A 24,724-nucleotide genomic window follows, 5' to 3' on the forward strand; every position below is an offset into this window, starting at 1 on the left:
CTAATTGTAGATTTGAGATTTCAGAGAAATTCTGGATAAACTTTTTAGTATTCTTTCTCCTGCTAGGCCTTTCTTTCTCAAGAGAGATTGTTTGATAAGGGAAATGTAATTTGTCATTATTTGTAATGGTTTCTTTCAAGTTCAGCATTAATATTAAGTATCATGTAAAAGAAAGAAAATATCCTGGGTCAATACATGCCTCATAAGTCCTCCATCGCCTTCTTCTGACATGATGACGTCCTCCGCTGTCTTCTCTTGTTGCTGTTGAATTGTGTAGCAGACACTTTGCTTAGCACTTTGTGTGCACTGTCTCACTCACTTCTCAAAATCGGCCCTTGAAGCCTACTTCAAAGAGTGCCTCATATTCTCCAGATGTGGAAACTGCAGCTTAGAGCAGGTAAGGAGCCTGCCTGGTGCTGGACAGCCCGTAACAGGGAGGACTGAGCCAGGATCTAGACCCCGATGGGTTGTAATCCAAAGCTTGTGTCTTTTACTTCTGTGCCACCTGACTTTCATTCAGTGTGAAAAGAGAGAAAGAAGGGAACAACCCTTCATGCTACCACGGAAGTGTAATGGTAGTCTGCGGATAAAATGATGCGCCAATGTTGCTTATCCTTTTATCTTTTTGTGTCATATGTAATAAAAATTTAGTTAGAGAATTATAACATGGATCAGGTCTCATTAGTAGATCTGTCTGAGAGGGTAAGGACTATTTTCTTAATAATGTAGACTTTATGTTCTCAGCTACCCAGAAAGACTTCCCTGAGTCTAGATGTGATTGGTGTTTATATGTATTTCGTAGAACTACAAAGTTCACCACCAATAGAATAAAATTGTGCATCACTGTAACAACAGTGAATTGAGAATAAGACCTGTCTGTCAGATTCTATCTCTGCTGTTTATTGCCAGAATTCACACAATTTGGACCCTGTTGGCAGGGTTATATCAAGGTTTCAGTGTTACCATGCCCTATGGTGAAAATAACTTACTGATTTTTAAAACAATAATAAAAACGATTTTCTTAAAGCTAAGAATACTTTTGTAAGCACGTTTTATATTCATTGCCTTATTTATAAAATGAGAGTTTTAACATTGGCGACTCAGAGGTTAGACTCTGGAAATAGGATATCTTGACTAGTGTGACCTTCTGGCTGTGTGCACTTAACCTCTCTGCCCCTCAGTTTCCTCATCTGTAAAACAGGCTAAGAATAGCACCGCCTTCATAGGGTAAATGTGATCATGAAATGAAATAAAACATCAAAAGCACCTAGAGCAGTGCTGGCACCGTTGTGACTTATTCATGTTAGCAGTGGCGTTTTTTATCATTAATGTCCTCTAACTTCAGTATGACTTGTCAAGTGTCTCCCCTCCACTTACTTTGCTGATAAACTTCACTGCATTCTTCCTCCATGTGACTGTAGGCAAGATCTATACATTAAGCTGATAGCACAGGTACAGCTTCTTTGAGTTACTGGCATTGACAGTTTTCAAGCATGGCTTTGACAAACCATTAGAATAGTGTCTACATTGCAAGGATACAGAAGGAGTTGTTTTTCATCTTGGTCATTGCATGATGAAGTGGTGGGTGACAGTTTAAAAGAGCATCAATTACAGATTAACATAGTCCTGTGAAAATGAGGTAGGTCGCATGAAAACTATATCTGGGGGTGGGGGTGGGTATAGCTCAGTGGTAGAGCACATGCTTAGCATGCACGAGGTCCTGGGTTCAATTCCCAGTACTTCCATTTAAAAAAAAAACAACTAAATCCATATGTGGCATAAGTAATCTTAACAGCAAATTGTTTTCATTTTTCTGATAATATAAGTAGAGCTTGTTTAGGCTTGGAAATGCTGTAGAAACCTAAAAGCAACTGTTTTAAGAAGTGCTAGAGGTACAATTGGGATGTTGAACTTTAGACAAGTCTTCATCGAATCATCCTTACTCTGATATTGCTATTAGGAGGCATGAGAGAGTTCCAGAATTGCCAGGGATGACCTGGCTGTATTCTTTTGTTCCTACTACCCCTATGCTCCTATGATATTTCTCCTTCATGCATCACATCTGACTTAGTCTAAGTCATCCATTAAGCTTGCCTTGTCTTGGTTTTTTTCTTGAACAAGATCTCTCATTGGTTCACCATATTGTTTATATTTGAGAGAAATGCCGTTTGATAACTGTTACAAAAACGTGAACAAGCTTTGCCATGGTGACTTGCGAATTGCTATTCCTAAATTATTGCTTACCTAAGGGCAGTCTGTTTCTCCTTGGTAGTAGTACTTTGCATTTCTTTTGGGAAGAGGATATTTGTACAGTGTACACATTTCTTGCATTGGAAAACTCAAGCTACTATGTCATACTTTAAAGTGATAAGTAGATATTGTACTATAATATCCAGAGCAGTTATTCTGGCCATCTCAGCTGTCCAGAATCCAGTGAAGAACCGGGAGATAAGCCAAAATATCTCAGAACAACAAAAATAGAGGTAATGTAGTCAGATTCATCATCTTTACTAACGGGAAAACACCTCCACCCTCCCTGTAAGCCTGTTTGTTCTTCTTTAATGCACAGTTCTAGCACTTGGCACTGAGGTTGTCAAGCAAGAAATAATCCCAGATAACAGTGCAGTATGCAGAGGGAGAAAGATCCTGAACAGTATGTATAGAGAGAAGAGGGGTATTTTTGCTTTTTCTCAGGCCCCAGTGGGAAAATCTTTTCTAGCCGTTATGGTTTCATGGATAGAATAGCTACCCATGTACAGTATATATCTTTAAAATAGGCTGCTCTCACTTTCCTTAAAAAGACAAAGTGTTTAGAAAGACTGCTTTCAAAATTGGCTTAAAAATTGACACTTAAACAGTAAACCAAATTAATTAGAAATCCCAGTAGTTAAGATAAGTGAAGAATTGCTGTCACTCACTTGCACAATCCCAGATTTTCTCTTCTTGTACAGTTATGAATACATTGGTATCTGTTATTACTTGTAATTATAACTCCCAGAATGATTCCTGTAGAATTAGTCACTGACTTTCTAGTCTCGGGTGTTAGCTGACCCACCCTAGCCACACTGGCAGGGGAGGGGAGGTGGCAGGGAAAGTGTCACAGGGTAAGCTCCTCTCCTGTTCGACTCACCTCAAGCTGCTGCTCCAGGAAAGATTATTTTGGAGCCCTGGGAGCCTGGCCCTCTGTCAAACCTGTGATTCTCCCGCCTTGAGTCTGCAAGTAGCTTGAAGTCCCAGTCCTTGTTTTAATTTTGCTCTGTATCTCCAACACCTAACACAGGGCCTGGCGCATACAAAGTACTCTGTAAATGTTGATTGGCATTGATTCAGTTTTAATTCCTTTCTTTTTTTAGATGAGTCTTTTGAATTCTCTTTCCTCTTGACCCCTTATGGAGATAGTAGCTGTTGTGTTAGGTAATGTTGGAGTCCCAGGGCTGTTCGGGAAGGAGACTGTTACACCTCCCCCACCCCTACCATAGTCCTCGCCGACCCCGTTCCCTGGATAATGAGCCAGGTGACTAGGTGGGTCCTCTTCAAAACTCCTGTCCCTGAGACTTATGTGATCACCCGCTTGCCCTTCCCTTGTGCTGCTCCTCTTGAACCCTTCTGTTGCCTATACAGTTAGCTAAGCTCAGCACACAGCTATTGACCATACCAGGTAGGATCAATCGCAGGGTCCAGAATTCACAAATGAGATTAAATTACGGGGCTTACTCTTCTTAACCATTGGATGTAGTACTGGTTATAAATGTTCAAGCCTCTCTCTTCATTCATTTGTGCAGCACACAGCTTTTTCGGCACCTGTGTTCCAGACAGCTTCTCTCCACCCCTGAGTCTCTCTCCCAGGCTTTTCTCTGTTCTGTTTCTCTGCTAATTATCTGTATGTGTATGTTTCAGTGTGGCTTCTCCCTCTCTTTGTCTTTTTCTCTCTCTGTCTGCCTCTCTTTCCCCCACTTGCACCCTTTCGTCCTCTCTGACTTCCTTTTGTGTCTTTTGTGAGATGCATGCAAACTCATACTTTATTCCTAGCTTTCATCCTCAAGTCCAAAGGTAATTTTATTTCCTTTTTTGTTTTGGTCCCTGGGATCTTTTCCCACCTGGATCTTGGCCCCACTGCCTCTCCTCAGCTCCAGTTTGAAGATGCTTTCCTCGTCATTCCCCTTTGCCCCTGGCTCTAACTTATCCAGTGCCTCTGAAAAGACCCTGCAGAGAGTCTTTGATTCATCTTCTGTGTTTGGGGGACACAAGGAATTGCAAACACTGGGCTTTTTGTCCTGCTCCTTCTTTTCTTTCAGTATCCTTCCCCCCACACCCCATCCTCACTTTCATTTTATTGGACAGACTTCTTTCCACCCAAATCCTGTTTCCCCTAGGACTAGTGTCTCAAGCCTTCACTTCCTCTCATGCCAATACCAACATTCTTAGAGTAATGCCCATTTCCGTCCCAAGGTTGTGGTCATGATGAATGTGTCCCCCTTAAAGACTTCCTGGATTGGCAGAAAGCACTTTTACTAACTGACCCTCAGCAGACCTTTGAGATTTTGTTAGACTTTAATTCTGGTTAGGAAAAACTTCTACCTGTTAATCTGAATACTCTGCTGTGCTTCTAGGTTATGTGCAGATGCCATTGTGGAAGGACATAAGCTACATCATAAGCATATAATTCTTTAGCTTCTAGAAGTTACACTAAAAATAGTATTGCTGGTTGGACTAGATGCTCTCTGAGGTTCCTTTCAGTCCTAAGAGTGGCACTTTGGTGATTCCAGAGAACTACTTACACTGCCTGCCGTGTTCCCTAGAACTCTCACATGACTGAATGCTGTGGCCTGGAATTTAGTTTAGGTCAGTCTGTCTTTAGGCCCCATACAAGGGTTCTCATCTCTTTAATCTCAAAAGTACTTGTCATAAGAAACTTTGACGAATAGGCCCAGTCTGTCATTATGATGAGAGCGTTTTCCCCAGCTCTACAACACTGAGTTGAAAGAATCTTTAACTTTTCACTATTCCATTCTCAGCGGTTCCATCATGTCTGAAGTTTTCTAGCTTTCAAAATTGTAAATGCATCCTTCTGAGTTCCAACACTAGTTATTTTAGTGGTGGTTTTTGTATTACAAAACTTTAACTTCAGAACTTGGAACTCTCTCAATGAGGTTTAAAATTGCAGTTCCTAATGAGTTTCAGGAACACTTGTGCCTACAGTACATGGTTTTACTTCTTTGGTATTGCCATCATGTTTTAGGCTAAATGCTTAAGAAGAAATAACTATGGCTCCTTCAAACAGTCATGGTTTTTACTTCTTGTTTTTTGCCTCTCTCAGTTTTTTCCCTTGTTGTCTTTGATCTTGAATTCTCGGCTTTTCAAATTAATTTTCTGTGGTTTGTAAAACCTTTTTGTTTTATCTGTAGTACATGTTTGTTGTTGAAATTAAAAAGAAGTAATGATAAGTCACCAATAATCCTACTACCCAGAGATGATAACTATTAAGATTTTTTAAAATTTTCTTCCTGCTTTTTAAAAAAGTTTGTATACACATATGCCTTTAAAAAAATTACATTTGGGCTCATACTATGTGGAAAGTTTTGAACCCTGTTGTTTTCACTTGGTATTGTAGTTTGAATATTCTTTCATATTGTGAAAATTCTTTGAAGATATGATTTAAAAAAATAGCTTCATGGTGTTTTCTATCATGTGGATCTGTAATAGTTTATATAGATGTTTTCTGCCTTCACAGAGATTTAATCAAGTAAAGGATGCTGGTTTGCTCATATTGTTTTAGATGTTCTAATAACTTCACTGTTCAGTGTTCTAAAACCATAAATAAGAATGGACTCTGTCACCTTTAATGTTTCTACTCTTGATTTTAGGGAGTAGCTAATAGAAGGAATTCAGTCATTTGAGAAAATGGTTTATCACAGTCATCTAGATGTTCAAATTCAAAATAGAGCCCATGGAGTGTGCCTTTTTTGAGAACAGCACCATTTGAGTTGTTTTTTAAAGACTGTAAATTAAATTAAGTAATATATAAGGCCTCTATTAACATACATGTAGTCAACTTGTTGGGTCCAAAGTATCTTGTTGGTTGTCTTTTAATATCTCTGATTTGTATTAGAATACCTGGTGGTGTCAGTGGTATGATGCTTAATGCCATTTTTTTTTTCTCAGTTAGAAGCTTTTTGTCCAGAAGAGTGCTTTGTATTAAAACATTCATCCTGTCTCCATTTTTTTCTTACCTTATCTATTTTTTTTATTTTTAATAAATAGACACAGTATCTTTATGAAGGGATTTTCCAGTTTCAGGCATTTTTTACTTTTAGTTATAAGGTTTCTGTAGCAGCTTTTTTTTTTTTTTTTTAATGTTCAGTACCTTGGCAAGCCACTAATAATGTACTTGTTAAGCTGGTTTTAAAAAGGTAAATAGAAAAACAAAGATACTGAAAATGTTTCTGTTTCCCTCGAAGGGTTACAGAAAAGGCATCCTCAAACCATGTACTTTTCAGACTCTCTAATTCTGAGGTTTTTAACAGCATGAAAATGGTCTTGCAGCACAGTTATAGATCAAGTTGCTATAATGCTCAAATTGCTAGTTTGAGTGAGCCTTTGCCAAAGGCTAATCATTAACCATAGTTGATTAGATTCAGTTCCTTCTGTGCTTTTTAGAGGCTCTTTACCTGTGTGCTTGATTCTTCATGGCTATTTGAACCTGGTGTCATGCATTTTTGTTCTTCATTATATTTGTCATGTAATGGCAGGAGAATGATTAAAAGATCAATATGATAAAAAATGTCTTCCCATTTAGGAAAAGTCCTGAAAACATTAGTCATTCTGAACAACTCAAGGAAAAGGAAAAACAAGGGTTTTTCAGGTCAATGAAAAAGAAAAAGAAGAAATCTCAAACAGTAAGTAGATGGCCAATTTCTGTTTACAATGGCATGTGAGTCTACATTAGTCTGTGGGTACTTTGCACTTTGTACATGGCAATCAAAGTGAATTATCTACTTAGTGAGATTTGACATGCATATACTATATATGTTTCTTTCTCAAATTCTGTACAGCAATCCTCCTTTCACAGAGCCTTTTCTAGATTCAACAGAATCTCCAGGAATAGAAGAAATTTAATTTAGATGAGAGAGGACACTTTAACCGTTTCTCAATAAACGCCTTATGCATGTGAATTTATGCTCATGTAAAAACTATGAAGCTACAGGATTTATTTTGCTCTTGGGGTTAAGTGAAAGATAAGTGAAAATTCAGGAAATGGTTTTTGTTGATGTTTAAATCTTAAAATTCTTAACTAACCATCATTCATTCTGCTCTGGCTGGTTATCCAATTCCCACGTTGACAAGTGCATCTCTGGGCTGCATAGTCACAGACGGGAGATAGTATTTGACATTTCAGGGCTCACTTTAGTAGGAAGAAATGTTTTTCTTGTGATTGAACTGTGAAATGGAATGAGTCTCATCTCCTGAGAACCCTCTGCCTGATCCCAGGGCTGGCTGCATGTAACTGTGCACATCACATCACTGAACCATCCAGGCAAGGATTCTGCTGGTTCGTGACATGAGAAAACAAGGGGCAGGGGGACATCCAGGCCAGCAGGAGCATCTTCACCCTCATGAGGCTTGCTTCCTCCTTTGCTTTATGATACCTTTCAGACTAGACAAGGTTGAGTCAGCCATTTTAAATTATTGTTTCTAGTTTTACTTCATAGATGATTGGCTCTCATTTATTTAAAAAGGAAAAAGGCATGCATAATCAAAATGGCCTGCTCAGATGGACTTGATTGATTTCATCTCTCAGATGAGTATCACAGATGTTCTAGAAATATTAATAAAGGCCTTCCTTGGTTACTTTCTATATTACTCTTTTACTTGCTTGTTAAATTTTTTATTTTCTTAGAATGCAAATATGAGCTCATTATGGAAAAATTGAGGAAAAAATGATGATTTCTAATGTTGCCACACTATCACAACTAGTATTAGGATTTTGGTATATTTCTTCCTAGCTTTTTAGCCTATGCATATGTTTGTAGAAAGAAGGTAGTTTTTTAGTGTTTTAAATAATAGCAGCCATTCTACTACAATTTTGTATTCTGACTTTTTAATAGTATTTCTATCATACATACACACAATATGTATGCTACTACACAATTTTATTATCTTCATTTTAATGGCTGCGTGATATTCCTAAAATGTTCATTTTTTTTAAACCTGCCCATAATCTCTAACTGAAACTTAATGTAGAAGGTCCAATCAAAATGTCACTTAGTCAGATATTAACTACATATATTATTTAGAACAGGTGAGCAAAATAGACCTGATTTAAAGTAGAGAAGCTTAAAATATATAAAGTGCTAATAAAATAAAATTTTTATCATTGTCTAAGAAACTTACTTATCCATCATGAACATTAAACGTAGACTACCTTCTTCTCCTTACCACTGTTACTTTTAGTTTGAAGTTGTTTTTGTTCTTAACCTCAGGCTCCTAGCCATTATAGGGTGATTAAGAGGAAGAAAGTAGCAAGGACCAAGGAATTGAAGGTGTTTTTGTGTATAGACTTAGTTTTGTCTGCCTTAGACCAACATTAAACCTGCTACTTGCCACAGCCTGAGTCAAGTATGTACATATTGACTATTATTCAGGATTTGGTTCGAATTTTAGATGTTTAAATAATGTAGATAAGAATAAATAGGAAATGTACTATTCTCTAACATCCTGTCCACTTGAACTTACTTTTTTTTAGGTTTTCATACATTTCATTTTTGATATGTAAAGTAACTGCAAAATATCTCTGCACAGGTCACAATGACTTCTTTCTTAAGTCTTCCAAATCAAAAGTTGTTTATACCTCTGCATTTTTTAATTAAAAGAGGAAAAAATGTTTAAAGGACTTTGGTGTCTCAAGTAAGATTTCCAAAGAGCACTCAGTGTATTGTATCCTGGCAGACCTCAGGCTACTAGCCTGACCTTGTTTAGCTTCGAATGAGCATTGGAGCAGAATTAAAGTTAGCTTTTCTTCACTCTGTAACTCAGCAAAAGGAAACTACGTAAATGAGCTTTGAAAGATTTAAAGCATTGTGGCCTTTGCATAAGATTCAACTTCATGGGAATCTGATACCCAGTGCAGAGAGAAGCCTCTGTGGGTCCTAAATCTAGTTTTACTCCTTTATTTTGCTAATATAGGAACTGGCCAGGCAAGTTGTGACCTGCCAGAAGTTGTGCAATCAGTTGGGAGACCTGGAGGTGGGTTCTCCTGAATAGCAGGCCGAGGCTCAGCCCTGCCACGGGCCCACCTGTGTGGAGTGCCGCCAGCCACTTGTTCCTGAGAGCTTTCTTGTGGCCTCCTTAGCCATGCAAGTTAAACTCTTCCTGGGTCCCCGTCATGGGAGCAGGAAACCTTATGGGCTATTTCACTCAAATGTCTGCATACACCCCTGTAAAAGATGACCCGCCTACCTTCATATACATCCTGATTCTCTGGCGATTGAAATACCCAAAACAGGGAAAAGTGGTGCCAGAAAATCATTCTGTATTGTAAAGGTGCCTGCTTTGAATCAAGCAAATCTGGAAGCCGCCTTGGAAAATCTGGCTTCAATTCCACATTCAGAGAGTTACATAAGCCCTCAGAGCATATGGTGACTTTGCCAACTTGGTAATTGTACCCTAGTTAGTTAGTATCCCAACTGGTAATCATACTTCAGTTTAAGGATTGAACTTTCTGTTTCTTCACTTTTCTGGCATATTCTGAATTGTGCCAGCTATTTTACATGGAGTGAATACTTCTCAGCGTTGAACCAGGCTTCTTCCTTTAAGAATTCTGCAATATTGATATTCCTCTTCCAAGTTATGTTTTCTGGTTCAAGAGTTGACCACATTCAAAAGAATTTGCAGTACCTTTTCTTTTTCCTTAATAGGCAGATTACATGGTAGATTATTTAGTTGCTTAAGTCCCTTCTGGCAATTAGGAAAAGATTTAAATTCATCAATAGATCTTTAAACACAGTTCTTTATAACAGTCATATTTCTGTTAATAAATAAATCCTTAAACATTCTGTAAGCTTAATGTGAATATATCTGTATAGGTCTCTAGACATTCCTGTTATAAGTATTGATCGTGTCCAGATGTTCTTTATATAACATAGAAGTTTGTACATGTCTTGAATTTACATTACTGGCATCTTCATGTCCAGATGAGAAATGACACAGAACATCTCTAGATGCACACACAACACAGAGATTCTTTCAGAGACTGTTAATGTTTAATAATTCCAGGGCATCCAAGGGCTAGGAGTTTCAATAAGAACTCCTTTTTTTTTCCTTTGGCAATTAGTTTATTTGTATCTTATATTGCAGACAGATTCCACCAACGGGGAGAATCCAAGCATCAAGAAATCCCTCTTTCCTCTTTTTAATTCAAAGAATCATTTAAAGCATAGTTCTTCTTTGAAAAAGCTTCCTGTAGTCACTCCACCCATGGTACCCATTTTTACGTATGGTAGCCCTGAAAACCGCTCCAGTAAACTTGTTTTACTGATGACAACAGCATGTCTTTTATTTTCATGGGGTCATAGTCTCTTTGTGCTAGTTAAGTACCTGAGCCAGTTCCATAAATTCACTGAGATATAAATTCTTTGACATTCTGGATTTTCTGAATCAGTTAAGGAGGTTGAAGCATCAAAGGCTATTAAACAAACAAACTAGTGAAAGGCTAGTTTGGGTTGTCTGATTAGCCAGTTGTTGGCAGAAGCATTCATGAAATCCCTTATTGCCTGTAAAGGATTTGATTAACATTTACAATTAACGAATGTCTTTTCGTTTGGCTTGCAAAGTCTTTCAACACTTGGTTGGCAGTTTGTTTCTTTGAAACCAAGTTGATTTGACCAAATTAAGTGAGCTTGCAGGCTCCATGAAAAAACAGCTTCTGTTAGTTGGTGATTTGCTCTTTCCTTGCCTGGCTCTAGCTTTTGCTGGTCACTTAGTTTAAGGCCAGGGCTTTTGCTTGGCGTTTGGAGTTACTCTCCTGTGTTCACCAAAATCGGTGACTAGACCAATTGCATTCATCTGGAATTTGTGGCACAAATTTCCAGCATTTTCATAGTATATAATGCTGGACCCAGATTTACTGGGTAGTGTCTTGGGAATATGATTCAAACCATACTTTCCCACTTTGCTGTCCTTGAAAGCCTGTTAGACTTCTTTGGCATCACCAGATACAGTGTTTGGATCATTTCCCCAGCAGGAACAAATTTTTGTTTTATTGAACTGGCTCATAACCTAACTGCAGTATGGAATGTAAGGATACGACAGCAATTCCTGTTACAGCCCAGTTTAACTGCTCTCTCTTACAGCGACTAAAACTAACAGCATGGGAATGCTTTAAGGGTTGAGGTTTAACAAAGCTGCATGACATCTGCCAATTTTTCCTAATGCAGGGAAAATTATTAAGAGGGCAGCAGACTTTAACTAGCATCACTTGCATTGTGAACATTGGGAGAGTTTTGGTTTCTTTTTTGATTGAGTCTTTTCTTTAGAGGAGAGGGGGTTGAGTTTTGGTTTGATTTGGTTTGGTTTGCTTTTGTTCTCCTCTTGGGTGCGGTTGCATATCTTAATTAGGCGTACTGGTGTGCTTATTGAATCCTTGTCCGTATTCTGCTCTAGGTGCCCAATTCTGACGGCCCTGATCTTCTGACATTACAGAAAGCCATTCACTCTGCTAGCACCCCGAGCAGCAGACCAAAGGAGTGGCGCCCTGAGAAGATCTCTGATCTACAGACCCAAGTGAGTGGTGCCTGCATCACTCCTAGACTCTCAGACTCTGCAGTGACCAGTCTCTCCTGAGGGGAGGGCAGGGTTGAGAAATTTAGCCTCTCAATGTTACAGCAAGGCTGAGAGTCTCCGCAGAATATACCCTCACTAATAGCCAGATGCATCTTAGAAGGCCAGGGGAATCTTGCTTCAGTGACCCATGTCCTATTGGGGGAAAAAGTGAGCTTCCGTTAGCCTTCACCTGGCAGGTGGGACGGGCCAGGCGATTAAGGGGAATGAGTAAGATACAGTTCTAGCACACAAAAACTCTAGAAAAAAATCCATAAATACCATACTTCATGGTAAAAAGCGAAGTGTGCCATAAAATGTGGGGGAGGGTAAGAGGAGGTACTAGAAATTAAGGGCTCATTAAATGTGGTAGCATAGAAACTGCGCCTTGAAAGACAGGTATGATAAGCTTTCTTAGAAGAATATTTAAACTTCTGAAATCTATACTAGTTTTGATAGAAAACATGTAAACAGTCGCATTAGGAACTGCGTGGTAGACAGTATGTATAGTCTTGTTTCTCTGCCATAACGGGAGAATAATTAGAAACCAGATCTATAAATGTTTTCAGGTAACTAACGTTTTACCTCCTTTAAACAAACTACTTTGATTGGAAATGTTAAAATACTGTGTCTTTTCAGTGTTTCATAATGCTCATAGTAACATAATCTAACTTGCTTTTGATCGTAGTCAATATTTTATAAATCTGTTATTCCTCTGTCCTGTAATTTCTGACAACCCTCATGAGCCTTTGAGGCTATAGGGTTACTTGTGCCTATAAATGACCACAGATTTCTGTGATTTGGAGGAGGAGGGTCTATTTGTAGAGGTTTTTTGTTTACTCTCTTTAAATGTAAGCTGTTACTTACAGCTGTTGACAGGAGTTCCTTAAATTTCGTTTATATTTGCCCAACCATTTGTCTTTTCTGCTTCTAACATAATACAGGCTGGGGGGCTCAGGGGGTGAGGAGAACCAGATATCCCAGTTATTGGATATGTATCGAAACTAAAAGCGCAAGGCTCTGAGTGAGAGGGCCTGATGTTCTATTCTCAGTTTATTTTTTAAAAAAAGGAAAAAAAAGTACGAGGCTTTAGAACCCTTTTTGTGTAACCAGTTCCTTTGCCGAGAAGCTCTTTTCTCAGGTAACTTTGTATCTCCAGCTGAACTATTGTTATTGTTCAATAGTTACATGTGGTCAGGGCTGTAAAAATCACCAGGAATCTCATTGTGTTACTCAGTTCCCTGAAAAAAGAACACACTTTTGAGCACTTAATAGTGTGCGGTGTACTATGCCACCTCTCTTGGGGACCACAGAGCTGTTTGGGACAGATTTCAGAATGGCCGTGGAGGATGCTTCTCCAGAGGTTATTTATACTTGAGTCAGTGCCCGAGCAGGATCCCCTGGATTTCAGTGCCCTGTTCCTCCAAATCATTACTGTTTCTTGAGATTATCAACATTTTGCTTTGCTGAGCCCTTAAAAGCCTGAAGGTCTGTGAGGATTGGCAGCCAGAGATGCCTCAAGGCTAGGGCTGCGGCCCAAGTGCCAGGGTCAGGATGAGGCCTTGAATGTCAGGATGCTTCTGATGGTGACTGTATCACACTGACATTGAGGAGAGGGGAGTGAGTCATCGTTCACCAGTGAGGAGCCTGTGGGGCAGATGGCTTCCAGGACCCTCCCTTCTGCCTTGAAGTCCCCCTGTTCAGTGTGCCACACCCCACAGGGCCCAAGCCCCAACCACACAACAGATAGGTGGGGCCGCCATGAGCCCATGTTAGGAATGGAAGGCCTCCGTGAGTGACTTGTGTTTTAGGGTCTCTAGGGCTTTTGCTTGTTTTTCTGTGCTTTGCATTGTTAATGCCCAAATTTTACGTCCCCTCCCCCTCAAAAAATAATAAAAACCAAAAAAAAAGTGAAAGTGCAGAAAGGGAACATTGGGATTTTGCAATGTCAAGAGAAAGGGAAAATCAGGGAGATAAGAACAGAAGGGGATATACGGTTTTCAGCCGAGTGCATTGCTACCTAATTGAAACATTACATTTTCTCAGTTCCTCTTGCAGCTAGATATGGTTGAATGGCTGAGTTTTGGCTGGTGAAAACTCTGTAAGTGGCAGCTTTATGTGGAGCTATTGGGAAGTCTTCTCAAAAGGGAGGAGCAGATCCCTTCTTTTTTGCTTCCTCCTGCTGGTTGAAGCATGAGATCCCCCTCATCCCTCCACCCCCGCCATAAAGATGGGCTGCAGCCAGATGGAAGGGGCTGAAGCCCTTTACCCGCCACCACACCAGCTCTAGATTTCTTCTACATTTCTAGGCTTTTTCATTAAAGAAAAATAACTTCAGTCTGTCTCAAAAAGAATAAAAGAACAGATAAGGCTGGACTAGCTGTCCTCCCCCACACTCACCCTGACTACACACATGCAGACATCTCAGATCTGCGCTCTGTTCCCCCCTGCTCTCAAGTCTACTCTCAATTAAATCCTACATGCACCCTCGTCTTTTCTTTCAGAGCCAGCCATTAAAATCACTGCGCAAGCTGTTACATCTCTCTTCAGCCTCAAATCACCCGGCTTCCTCAGACCCCCGCTTCCAGCCCTTAACAACTCAACAAGCCAAAAATTCCTTCTCAGAAATTCGGATTCACCCCCTGAGCCAGGCCTCTGGCGGGAGCAGTAACATCCGGCAGGAGCCAACACCAAAGGGCAGGCCAGCCCTCCAGCTGCCAGGTCAGATGGACTCTGGCTGGCACGTATCCTCTGTGACCCGGAGTGCCACAGAGGGGCCTTCCTACTCTGAACAGCTGGGTGCCAAGAGTGGGCCAAACGGGCACCCTTATAACAGAACAAATCGGTCCCGAATGCCAAATCTGAATGATTTAAAAGAGACAGCCTTGTAATGTGTGCTGGAGGGGGCTGGGGGGGCAGGGCAATCCAGTTGGGAGGGAGGGTGGGTGGGAGGGGGTAGGGAGTGGGCTGGGCCAGGGTGGTAAGCCAGTATTTTCAGCTTTATGAAGGTGTGTGCAATATTGTATGTGTGGAGCCAGGTGGCTCCTCACAGCCACAAATGCTAGTCAGGGATCTTAGAGCCACAGGAGTTCCTTAGGGATCGCCAGTCCCCACGGGTCTTGTGTGAGAATGGGTAGAGTGTGCCACTGAGATAGAAGACATTCTTGCCAGGTTCTCCCCCTTACGTTCCAGCTTTAGTGCAATCGCCGTTGAACTTGGGAAAGCCAGGATGTGTTCTGGCACTGCAAGGGATGGAATAATTTGTGTTGACCGATGTCCTTACCACAGATTTTTTTTCCGCCTAGACTAAATGTGGGGTTTGTTGTAATCTAAGAGTATCCCTTTGAAGGGTTAGCAGATGAACTAACTGTATGTCTTAAATTGTTTTCTAAACTTCCATATTTGATAGGATTTGTAACATTTATTTATAATTAATATTGTACTGTTGTAATCATACCTTATCTGTTAAATGTAAAGTTATTTTGAGCTGTTTGGAACATTGTGAAGCAGTGGGACAGCTACAGTAGTTTCTATAAAAACTAAACAGTAACATTTATATATTGCATCAGGAGTATTTTATTCTATATATAAATATATATATGGTAAATATCTGTCTGTTTTATAAATATAATCATTTAAAGAAAGTATCGTTATGACACTATCTGCCATATTTTTATACATTTGTGATATGAAGTGAGTATTATACTTCTAATCAAGGGAGTTGAATTGTGGCTGTACGTGACTATAACAGTGGGAACCGTGCTCAACTTTAGGCCCCAGCAGTAGCCTCTAGACATGATCCTTGGTAGTAGGCGAGATGTAGCATCTCCTGAACCCGCAGGGGAAGAAAGTGGGCTAGGCCAGTGAGAACTCCAGCAGGCCTGTCTCCGTCTCACATAGTTGGCTCCTGTTCAAGTCCAGGGATGTTCCTTGCACCTGAGGGGAGAACAGATCCAGGGTTACATGGGTCTTTGTAGAGAGAATGTGCTCTTCTGTTTAGCGTTAGTGTCGAGTGTAGACCAAAGATTCGCCAGTGAACATTCCTAGTTGCGAAGTCATAAGAGGCATCTGTCTGCAGATCTTGCAAACCAGCTCTATGCTCCTGAATCCTCTGCACTGTTACCGGAGACCCCTGGCTGGTGGGGTGTGAGATACGTGTGTGGCATTTCTATTTCTAAATGCTTTGTTTGTTATTGTTCTTTCCAATATACTTAAAAGACTCCTGAAGCAATTGCAGATGTAGAGAAAATTACTATACTCATCTTTTCTTCCTGGGACTGTCCTTTTATAACAAGGTTATCATGCACATCAGTAGAGACACACACACACACACACACACAGAGTCAGAACAGGACTTCTCTTTCTGTCATTTGATCTCCTCCAACTCCCAAGTTGTTCCCAAGTATCATCAAAGCCTTTGGCCAACAAGGGTTATAGTTCCATGTCTCTGGGCCATCCTTGACAGAAATCACCTCAACACTGTCATCCGTCAAGAGTATTAGATTTTTGGGAGTAGTCTCTTAGCAATAATATTTTTAAAGATTGCCCTCCCACCCTTCAAAGAGAGAAACTTCTCAATATTTATTACTTGTCCCAGGATTCTGAGTGTGTCAGCCCCTGAATCAAGTCAGCTATAATTGAAGTGTGCTGAGTTACTGTTCCCTCCCCCACAATTTTAAGAATCATAGCCCTGATGATTATGAAGATTATAAAGAAAAAGGTCTTAGTTTTTTTGAAGCTTAAATTGTGTGCATATTGCATTTTTATATAACTACTATAATGATGTGTATTGATTATATATAGAGGTCATTTTAAGGTGCTTTTAATTTAATTTTAATAAGTGTAATAGGCACTAAAATGAAACTCAACTGGGTACTATCATTGAAACAATTTGATTCAAACCAATAGTTTGCATGCTCTTCGGTTCTTTTTCTATCTTGTTGCTTTCACCAGTCCAGTACTGTCTGAGTAGCTCTGAATTCTGGCTTTTTCCAGGCAGCTCCTCAGTTATATAGTGATGTGGACCCTTAGCAGTTTTGCCTGGATACTAATGACTCTAAAAGGGTGTGTAACTCTTCTTTTGTAAACTCGACCTGTACCTTGTATTCCCCCTTGCAAACCAGAAACTCCATTTTTCCTCTGGAAAGACTTCTCACTGTGCTGTGCGCTTAGGAACTGCGCAGTCACGTTGCCATGCTGTGGCATTTGAGGCTCGTTGTCACCTAGGGGCTGGTTTCCCATGTTTTCATCCTTGCTAACACTGGGATCTCAGATGATTGCAGAACATTTATATTCATGATGGTTCTTCAAAGAAGGGCTAGAATAATTGCCTTCTACCTAGAGCAAAGTAAACCTAACCGATGAAGAATCAATACGTACTTTTTGTACATTCCCAGATTTGAGCCAGAAAATATCTACAATGTTTTCAACTAGTGTTTTAGAGGTAGCTCTTTTATCCTCTTCTCAGCTTTTGTCCATTCTGACTTTCATTGACCTCAGTAAGCTGTAAGTGAACTACAACCCACATTACTAGCATGTCTAATTCTCTTCCTGCTTACGGGGGGGGGGGAATGAGAAAGTTTTCTCTCATATCTAATGGGCCCTCTCTTAGCTTGTAACTTGTTTTCCTCTGGTTGATGAATTATTGACCTCACAAAGATTGCCATCTATGATAAGAATTAAGGACTTAAAGTCACAAAAGTCTGCATTTTCTTTAGGAAGGGAAGTTTGTGACATCCATGTTCTATTATCTGCCCTAACTTCCTAAAGGATAAAAAGGTTAAATAAAGGCTTATGAATTGCTTTGCTTTATGGAACTATTGCTGATCTCCTTTTGAAAAGAAACTCCGCTTTGCTGTTTTCTGCTTTTGCTTTACCGCCATCCTCCTTTTTCTTCTCAGAAGTTCTTAGTGAACTTTTACTGAACCTTGTTTGGTCTCGATCTGAGGTTTAGTCTCTCCAGAGCCCAAGACAAAAAGTGCTCCATGCTGAGGGACTCAAGTGAGTTACCTCCACCACAGTGGTTCTCAACCAGGGCCAGTTTTGCCTCCTGGGGACATTTGGCAATGGCAGGGGACATATTTGGTTGTCACAGCTGAGGATGGTGGTGTGCTACTGGCTTCTAGTGGGTAGAGGCCAGGGATGCTGGTAAACATCTTGCATGCACAGAACGACCCCTCCGCCCTCCAACAAAGAATGATTCAGCCCCAAATGTCAGTAGTGCTGAGGTTGAGAAACCCTGATTTACCATGTTCCAAGCCCACCAGTCCACAGAGTTTGTCTCCGCCCTGGTTCTCTGCAGGTTGCACAACTGCAGGTATGAATTCTTCAGTGTCGCATTCTCTTAAAGAATCTTATACCACCATTCTTTAGTCCCTGGAATTCTATTGTTCGCTTCCATTATCTCGGGCCTGCTAAAAGGTGCATCCTTTGGGAGGAGACCAGAGTCACTTTATAGGTGTTTGAGAACTTAAATTCTAGGTCAGCATCCTTAGAAAATCTTTCATGGAGCCATGAGGCTTATATTTAGTAGCAAGCAGCAGCCTGGCAGATTGGCATGATTTTTACCAACTGCTCAAAGCCATCCATGGCTTTTAGCTGTGTCTCCCAAAAGAAAACGTCTTTGTTTTCCATTCAAGTCATTTAATAGCTCTTTACAAACATTGGCATATGACAAACCGATCAGAAGCAAAAAACTCTTAATCGGTGGTCATGATGTGGCTGTTTTAGGAGTATTTGTGCCATATGCTTTGGTTAAATCTGTTTTGAAACATGCTTTAAGAGTCACCATATGCAGTTATACTTTAATTCTAAGCTCAGAACTATGCTGGTTAGTTTCTAGTCACGTCATGTATTATAAAGTATGTTGTGGTTGTAGACTTAGCCAGTTTAGCATGTTCTAATCTGAAAATTAGTGGGCTTCGCTAGGAAATGCTATCCCATTTTCCCTTACCAGCACCTCTTAGTTAACGTCATAGTATCCTCACTTCTTAAACTAGTTTTTAGAGTAAATAAGGAAAAAAGCCATTTATTTTCTTCTAGCTATGTATTGAGAATGACTCATAAGTGTACAGCTTTTTTTAAAAAAGTCCAGAGGATTACTTTTCAAGTGTGTAGAAGGCTCTGTCCATTTCTGTTCACCTAGGTCCTGGTAGTGACTCAACTTTTAGCAAGGGCAACTGCTCATTGCAACTTACTCCTAGAGCTCAGCTTGGACTCAGAAATCTGCATATTCTCTCCTGGTCAGAACATTTTTTCTGGAGAGCACTGCTTTTATATCTAGAAGTTTGTTACCTGCTGCATTATAGTGGGATATTGAGCTCCACATGAGCACTAAGATCCACAGACTCGTACTTTTGTGAACTGGGAATGTGGTATGATACACTGAACCAAGTCAGAAAATATTGAAATATTTCCTTGCCTCCTTCAGTTCACCACTAATAAAGTGTGTAGGCTGAGAAAACTTACTTACGGTTTAAAAAAAAAAAAAGATTTCTTTAAAAGGGGCTGCGGGAAAGACAGTACAAATGGTGTAAGTGTCCTGTCGCTAATCCCCAGGGCCAGAATCTCACCAGAAGGTTCTCTCAGAGACCTAAAGGGCCAACTTACAAAACAAAAGCTTGTAAGTGGTTCTGACTTCTTCCTTTTGCATCTTGACCAGCTGAGATACAGTATATCTTGAGGTCTGATTCAGCTGGGTAAAAAATTCTGTCTTAGCAACCATGAATAAATGCAAGAAAATGAAGCCGTGATGGGATGAGTCCCTCATCTTTCTGTAAACACACAATGTGGTCGAAGTGAGGTGGCTAGGAAATGCTGGGCCTACTGCCCTATTCTATTCTATTTCTTCTTTTTTAACTGAATGTACTATAAAAGATCATAGACTTTTGTGCCAAGTCAGTTACTACGTGAATATTCATTTCCCATAGTGCTTTGTTAGCTTTGTTAATACATCAGCATTAGGCCTGGTCCTGACTCCACCTTTCTCCACTCCAGGCGCTGACTCACCTTTCTGCGTATTATAGGCTACTAAATATGATCACAACTGGCCTTGTATTTTCATTCACTAACTGTTTACTCCCAAGTTTGAGGGAGGTTTGTCTTTTGTTTTGCCAGAAAAAATTTGTAATAGTCTACACATTGGATTTCTAGGGCCATAGAACTGCGGCAGTGAAACTGGTATCATTACTAAGGCCCTGCATTACCCACAAGGTTAAGCTCTCTGAACCCCATTTGATCCTTGGGTCATATTTTGATCCTCCTTTGGAATCTTAAAAATCGGTCTCCATGTTGTATGCAGATTAGAAGTTGCCTTGTTCGCTACTCTTCCAGTGCAGAGTATCAGGGAGAAAGAGGCCTTATCTGTTCCTCCATCCCCTCTGTTTTGACAGACTGCTAAGAATTCCTCAGGACTTCCTTTGGTTTGGGATTTTACTTTCCCAAAAGCCTGATCTGATTCATTTCAGGCGTAGACAAGTTTGTCCTCGTGCTCTGTTTCAGGGCTAATCAGATGAAACCCAGGAATAGAAAAGGTAGATGCCTTGACTTTTGTCCCTGTTGGGGGATTAAAGTATTTATTGCCAGAGTTGTCAAAAGCTCCAGTCAAAAGCATTTAGTTTAAAGGGGAAAAAAAATGATGCTTTTCCTTCTGGAGAACTTTCAAGTTCTCCACAACAGCTTAGATTTTCCAAAATGGAAAGCAAAGCTTATGTAACATCTATTTTCACTAGAGATGTATAATTGATTATAGTCAACTCAGTCCATTTCCCTCTCCTTGTTTCCTCCTTGGTCACTGATTGAGTCAGGCTGGAGGGGTAATGCTGTGATTGCAAGAAGTAGATTCTCACTGTAAATGTGGATTGATTAACAGAAACAATTAAACCAAACAGAATAGTTGCCCCTAATTCCTATCTCCAAGAATTGCTTTGTGCTGTTTTGAATTCAGGTAGTTATTCTGTATATATTTAGAAGATTATTCCGAGCTTCTTCAGTCTCTAGGAAGTTTGAAGGGGGTATCTGGGAAGACACAGGGCAAGGGAACTTTGAGAACCCTGCTTGTGCCTGAAAATAAAAATAGGGATAAGCCAGAATGATGTAACATCTAAATTTGTGGTAGATGAAGAATCAGTTGAAATTCTTAATTGCACAGACTTTATAATCCATAATATAAAGTGTGATTCCATACTTTGTACTGTGGCAAGGGTGTGACGTGGTGTTAACCTTTTTAATTTTTGAATCCAAGCTGAATTTAAAGTGTTGAATATTTAAATTCCTCACAAGCTAATTATGAACCATTTGTAAAGTGTTTATATAACTCTTTGTATCATGTGTTGGTACATCTTATCAAGTTTTTTCTGGCATGTATTCCATTCTAAACTGTAAAATTTCTATTGTTGCTGTAAATATTATACAAATATCTATTCTGTGGTAACCTTAATTATCAGCATGAAATGGTTAATTTTTACTGAGCACAATGTATTTTTGAATGGATCTTCCCAAATGTCTTTAATAAAATGCAGATTTTGCACTGACTGATGTGACTGCCAGGCCATCCCCATCTTGAGCACTGTGGACCCTCTCATTTGAACAGCAAGCAGCTCCGTGCTGGTAGTTCCTTCTGTGTAAAGAACTCCTTTGAATTCGAATGAGGGATAATGGGCCTTTGAAGTTGGAATCAGTTTAAGGGACAGAAATTATTGTAAAGCAGGGCAAATCCTGTTATTTACTGTTGTTGATTTTTTTTTTTTTTTTTTTTTTTTTTGTATTTATAAAGCTTTTTTCCCCTTCTGGCATTTTGAAAACTTTGGTTTCTTTTACACTTGAGTGTTGTCTCCTTTGCACGTTGCCGGATGCTCACCTGGTGGTTTGGGGAGGATGGGAAGAGATGTCAACCTCTTGTTTAGTGCCATGGAGGAAGCAAAGATGGACAGCTTAATAAGGATTTCTTCATGTTGTAGAGTAGGGAGTTGGCAAACTTTTTCTCTAAAAGGTCGGATAGTAAATATTTGAGGCTCTTAGGAGCCTTTGGATCTCTGACGCCTCAACACTACTCACCGTGCAACTCTACCATTGTAGTGCAAAAGCAGTGTAGATATGTAAATGATGGATGTGGCTGTGTTCCAATGAGATGTTATTTACAAAAACAGGCTGGGGGCCAGATTTGCCCACCTGTTTCAGTCCCTCACTTTTGTCTTAAAGGGTAAGAATACCATCTGAGTAAATGGGGTGGGGGGAGGTAGAACTTACATTTTGTGATGACGTATATAAATATTCTCCAATGTTCTTTATCTTTCTAAACAAAGGATAGAAGCTAAAACCCATTCTTAAAACAGTGTCGCCAGCTTCTTCACTCCAAGCTTCTCCTTAAGTGTCATGGAAACTTGTTGCCTGTGATTTCAACTATACTGTTTATCCAGACTGAATCAAAGTAACTGGGGCTTGTAATTTTTGTGTGTTTGTAGCACTTACTATATGGCTGGGCACTTTGCCAAGTATTTTACTTTTATTATTACCTTTATTTTTCAGAAGGCAACAAAGTGGGTAGTATCTGCACTTTATAGATGAGAAAACTGAGGCTTACGGAATTTACATTAACCTGCCCGAGGTCACGCAGCTAGGATATGAAGCCAAGTATGTTCGCTGTAAAGCTCATGCCCTTTAACACTGCTATACAGTGCATTCACTGTGTCTCCATGTATAGAAACTGACATGGGCTCGTGACATGGACCACCCTTCCACCTGCCATCAGATGCTGATTGATCTGATTTGAGAATGGAACATTTCATTGAAACAGGTCACTAGAAGTCCAGAGACTGGTGAAATGGCTGAAAGCACAGGATCTGGGGTCAGATTGCCTGAGTGGAATCCTAGCTCCATCACCTACATCTGTGTGACTTTATGCAAGTTACTTAACTTTTCTATGCCTCAGTTTCCTTATCTTTGAATGGAAATAATAGTAGTGTCTACCTCATTGGGTTGTTGTGAGGAATTAATGAGATGATAACCTGCAAAGCACTTGATAAATTCTCAGTAAATATTAGCTACTACAATGTTATTGCTATTATTTGTGCCCCAGTTGACAGCCCTATGAAGTTGAAAAGGAGTATCACTGAATCTTGACTACCACTTACATAGAGCTCATTAAGCACTTTAGTTGCATATGTCCTATTTGATCTTCACATCAGCCCTGTAAGTTGTTGGGGTTAAGAATTACCCAGCCTGGAGCTACTCTTGGGATCACAGGGGAAGCAACAGCCCTTACAGCTGTGCATATGTCAGCAAGCCTCAGCAACCATGCTCCAGATAGACAGAAGGATGAGCTTCTGTCAGTGTCTATTCAGAGGCTCAGTTTAGGGGTGCAGTCTTCTGGGCTCTGAGACTGGAATCATAACAGTACCTATATTTTGAAATACCTTTGCTTCATCCAAGTAACCTCCTCCCACACTGAATACCAAAATCAGCTCAGACTTTTTCTTAATCTTGGCAACACTTAATGCTATTTCTTTGTTCATAGGATTTCATCTAGTTGTTTAAAAATCTCCTGCAATATGTTACATATATTTTACCACAATTAAAAAAAAAAGTCTCCTGCAAGTATAGACCACACTCTAGAATTTCTGAAAATAAATGCAAACATGTTAACATAAGGTAAGAGAATGAGTTTTTGCTACACTATGTATATATGTACTCTTTAACTGAAAGTTTCCTCCACAAAACAAATAATACTGCAAACATAGTTTATGTGTTTAATAGCAAGATTTCTGTTGGGCTTCAGCTGTCCCTCAGTAAAAGCTTTATTTTTTATACATTCTGTCATGGATTAAATGAAGTAAGGAATTCATATACTGTCATAAACAAATTACCTGCAGATAAATGTTTTAAATATCTCATTGTTTATTAAATTCTGAAATACTGAGCAATTTCCAATCAGAAATCTTAGCTGACTTCTTTGCAGAAATTGACAAGTTGATCCTAAAATTCTTATGGCAATTCAAGGGACTCAGAATAGCCAAAACAACCTTGAAGAAGAATGAAATTGGAAGACTCACACATTACAATTTCAAAATGTCCTACAAAGCTATAGTAATCAAAACAGTGTGGTGCTGGCAGACAGATAGACATACAGATTAGTGAAATAGAATTGAGTGTCCAGAAATAAAACCTCACCTTTATGGTCATCTGATTCTCAATAAACTCCAAGGTCATTCAATGGGGAAAGAATAGTGTTTTTGACATATGGTGCTGGGACATTTGGATATCCACATGCAGAGAATGAAGGTAGACTCCTACCTCATATCATATACAAAAATTAACTCAAAGTCAATCAAAGATCTAAATGTAAGAGGTAAAACTATAAAACTCTTGGAAGAAAACATAGGAATAAATCTTCATGACCTGGATTTGGCAGCGGTTTCTCAGATATGACATCAATAGCACAAACAACAAGAGAAAAAAATAAGTTGGACTCTATCAATATTTTTAAATATGTGTTTCAAAGGACTCCATCAAGAGTGAAAAGACAACTGACAAAATAGAAAATATTTGTGAATCATATATCTGATAAAGGGGTTGTATCTAGAGTATATAAGGAACTCTTATAACTCAATATTTTAAAAAAGAGACTACTTTCAAAAATGAGCAAAAGGTCTGAAAAGACGTTTCTCCAAAGAAGGTGTACAAACACAGTAAACACATGAGAAGATGCTTAACATCGTTAGTCATTAGGAAAATGCAAATCAAAATACAACGAGATACTACTTCACAAACATCAGGATGACTACAATCAAAAAGACAGAGAATAGCAAGTATAGAGAAATTGGAGCCCTCAGTCATTGCTGGTGGCAATGTAAAATGGTGCAGCCACCTTGGAAAACAGTCTGACAGTTCCTCAAAAGGTTAAACAGCATTACCA

At 39.6% G+C, this 24,724-nt stretch overlaps 1 protein-coding gene across 5 annotated transcripts in view; it reads left to right on the forward strand.

The window, feature by feature from the left end:
• CDKL5 (cyclin dependent kinase like 5) overlaps positions 1-24,724 on the forward strand; it is a 190,763-nt gene that overhangs the window by 147,731 nt on the left and 18,308 nt on the right. For 2 of the 5 annotated variants that reach the window (XM_074359942.1, XM_074359945.1), the window contains 4 exons: positions 6,797-6,896; positions 10,354-10,476; positions 11,659-11,778; positions 14,319-14,731. The exons of 1 other annotated variant lie outside the window; for it this stretch is intronic. In XM_074359942.1, coding sequence (XP_074216043.1) covers positions 6,797-6,896; positions 10,354-10,476; positions 11,659-11,778; positions 14,319-14,705 — 730 coding nt within the window. In that variant the 3' untranslated portion in view covers positions 14,706-14,731. Of the gene's footprint in view, positions 1-6,796; positions 6,897-10,353; positions 10,477-11,658; positions 11,779-14,318; positions 14,732-24,724 lie in introns of those variants that run through there. 2 more of the 5 variants (XM_074359943.1, XM_074359944.1) reach the window with 2 other exon arrangements.

Source organism: Camelus bactrianus, chromosome X (assembly GCF_048773025.1).
Source record: "Camelus bactrianus isolate YW-2024 breed Bactrian camel chromosome X, ASM4877302v1, whole genome shotgun sequence".
NCBI classification, from domain to species: Eukaryota; Metazoa; Chordata; class Mammalia; order Artiodactyla; family Camelidae; genus Camelus; species Camelus bactrianus.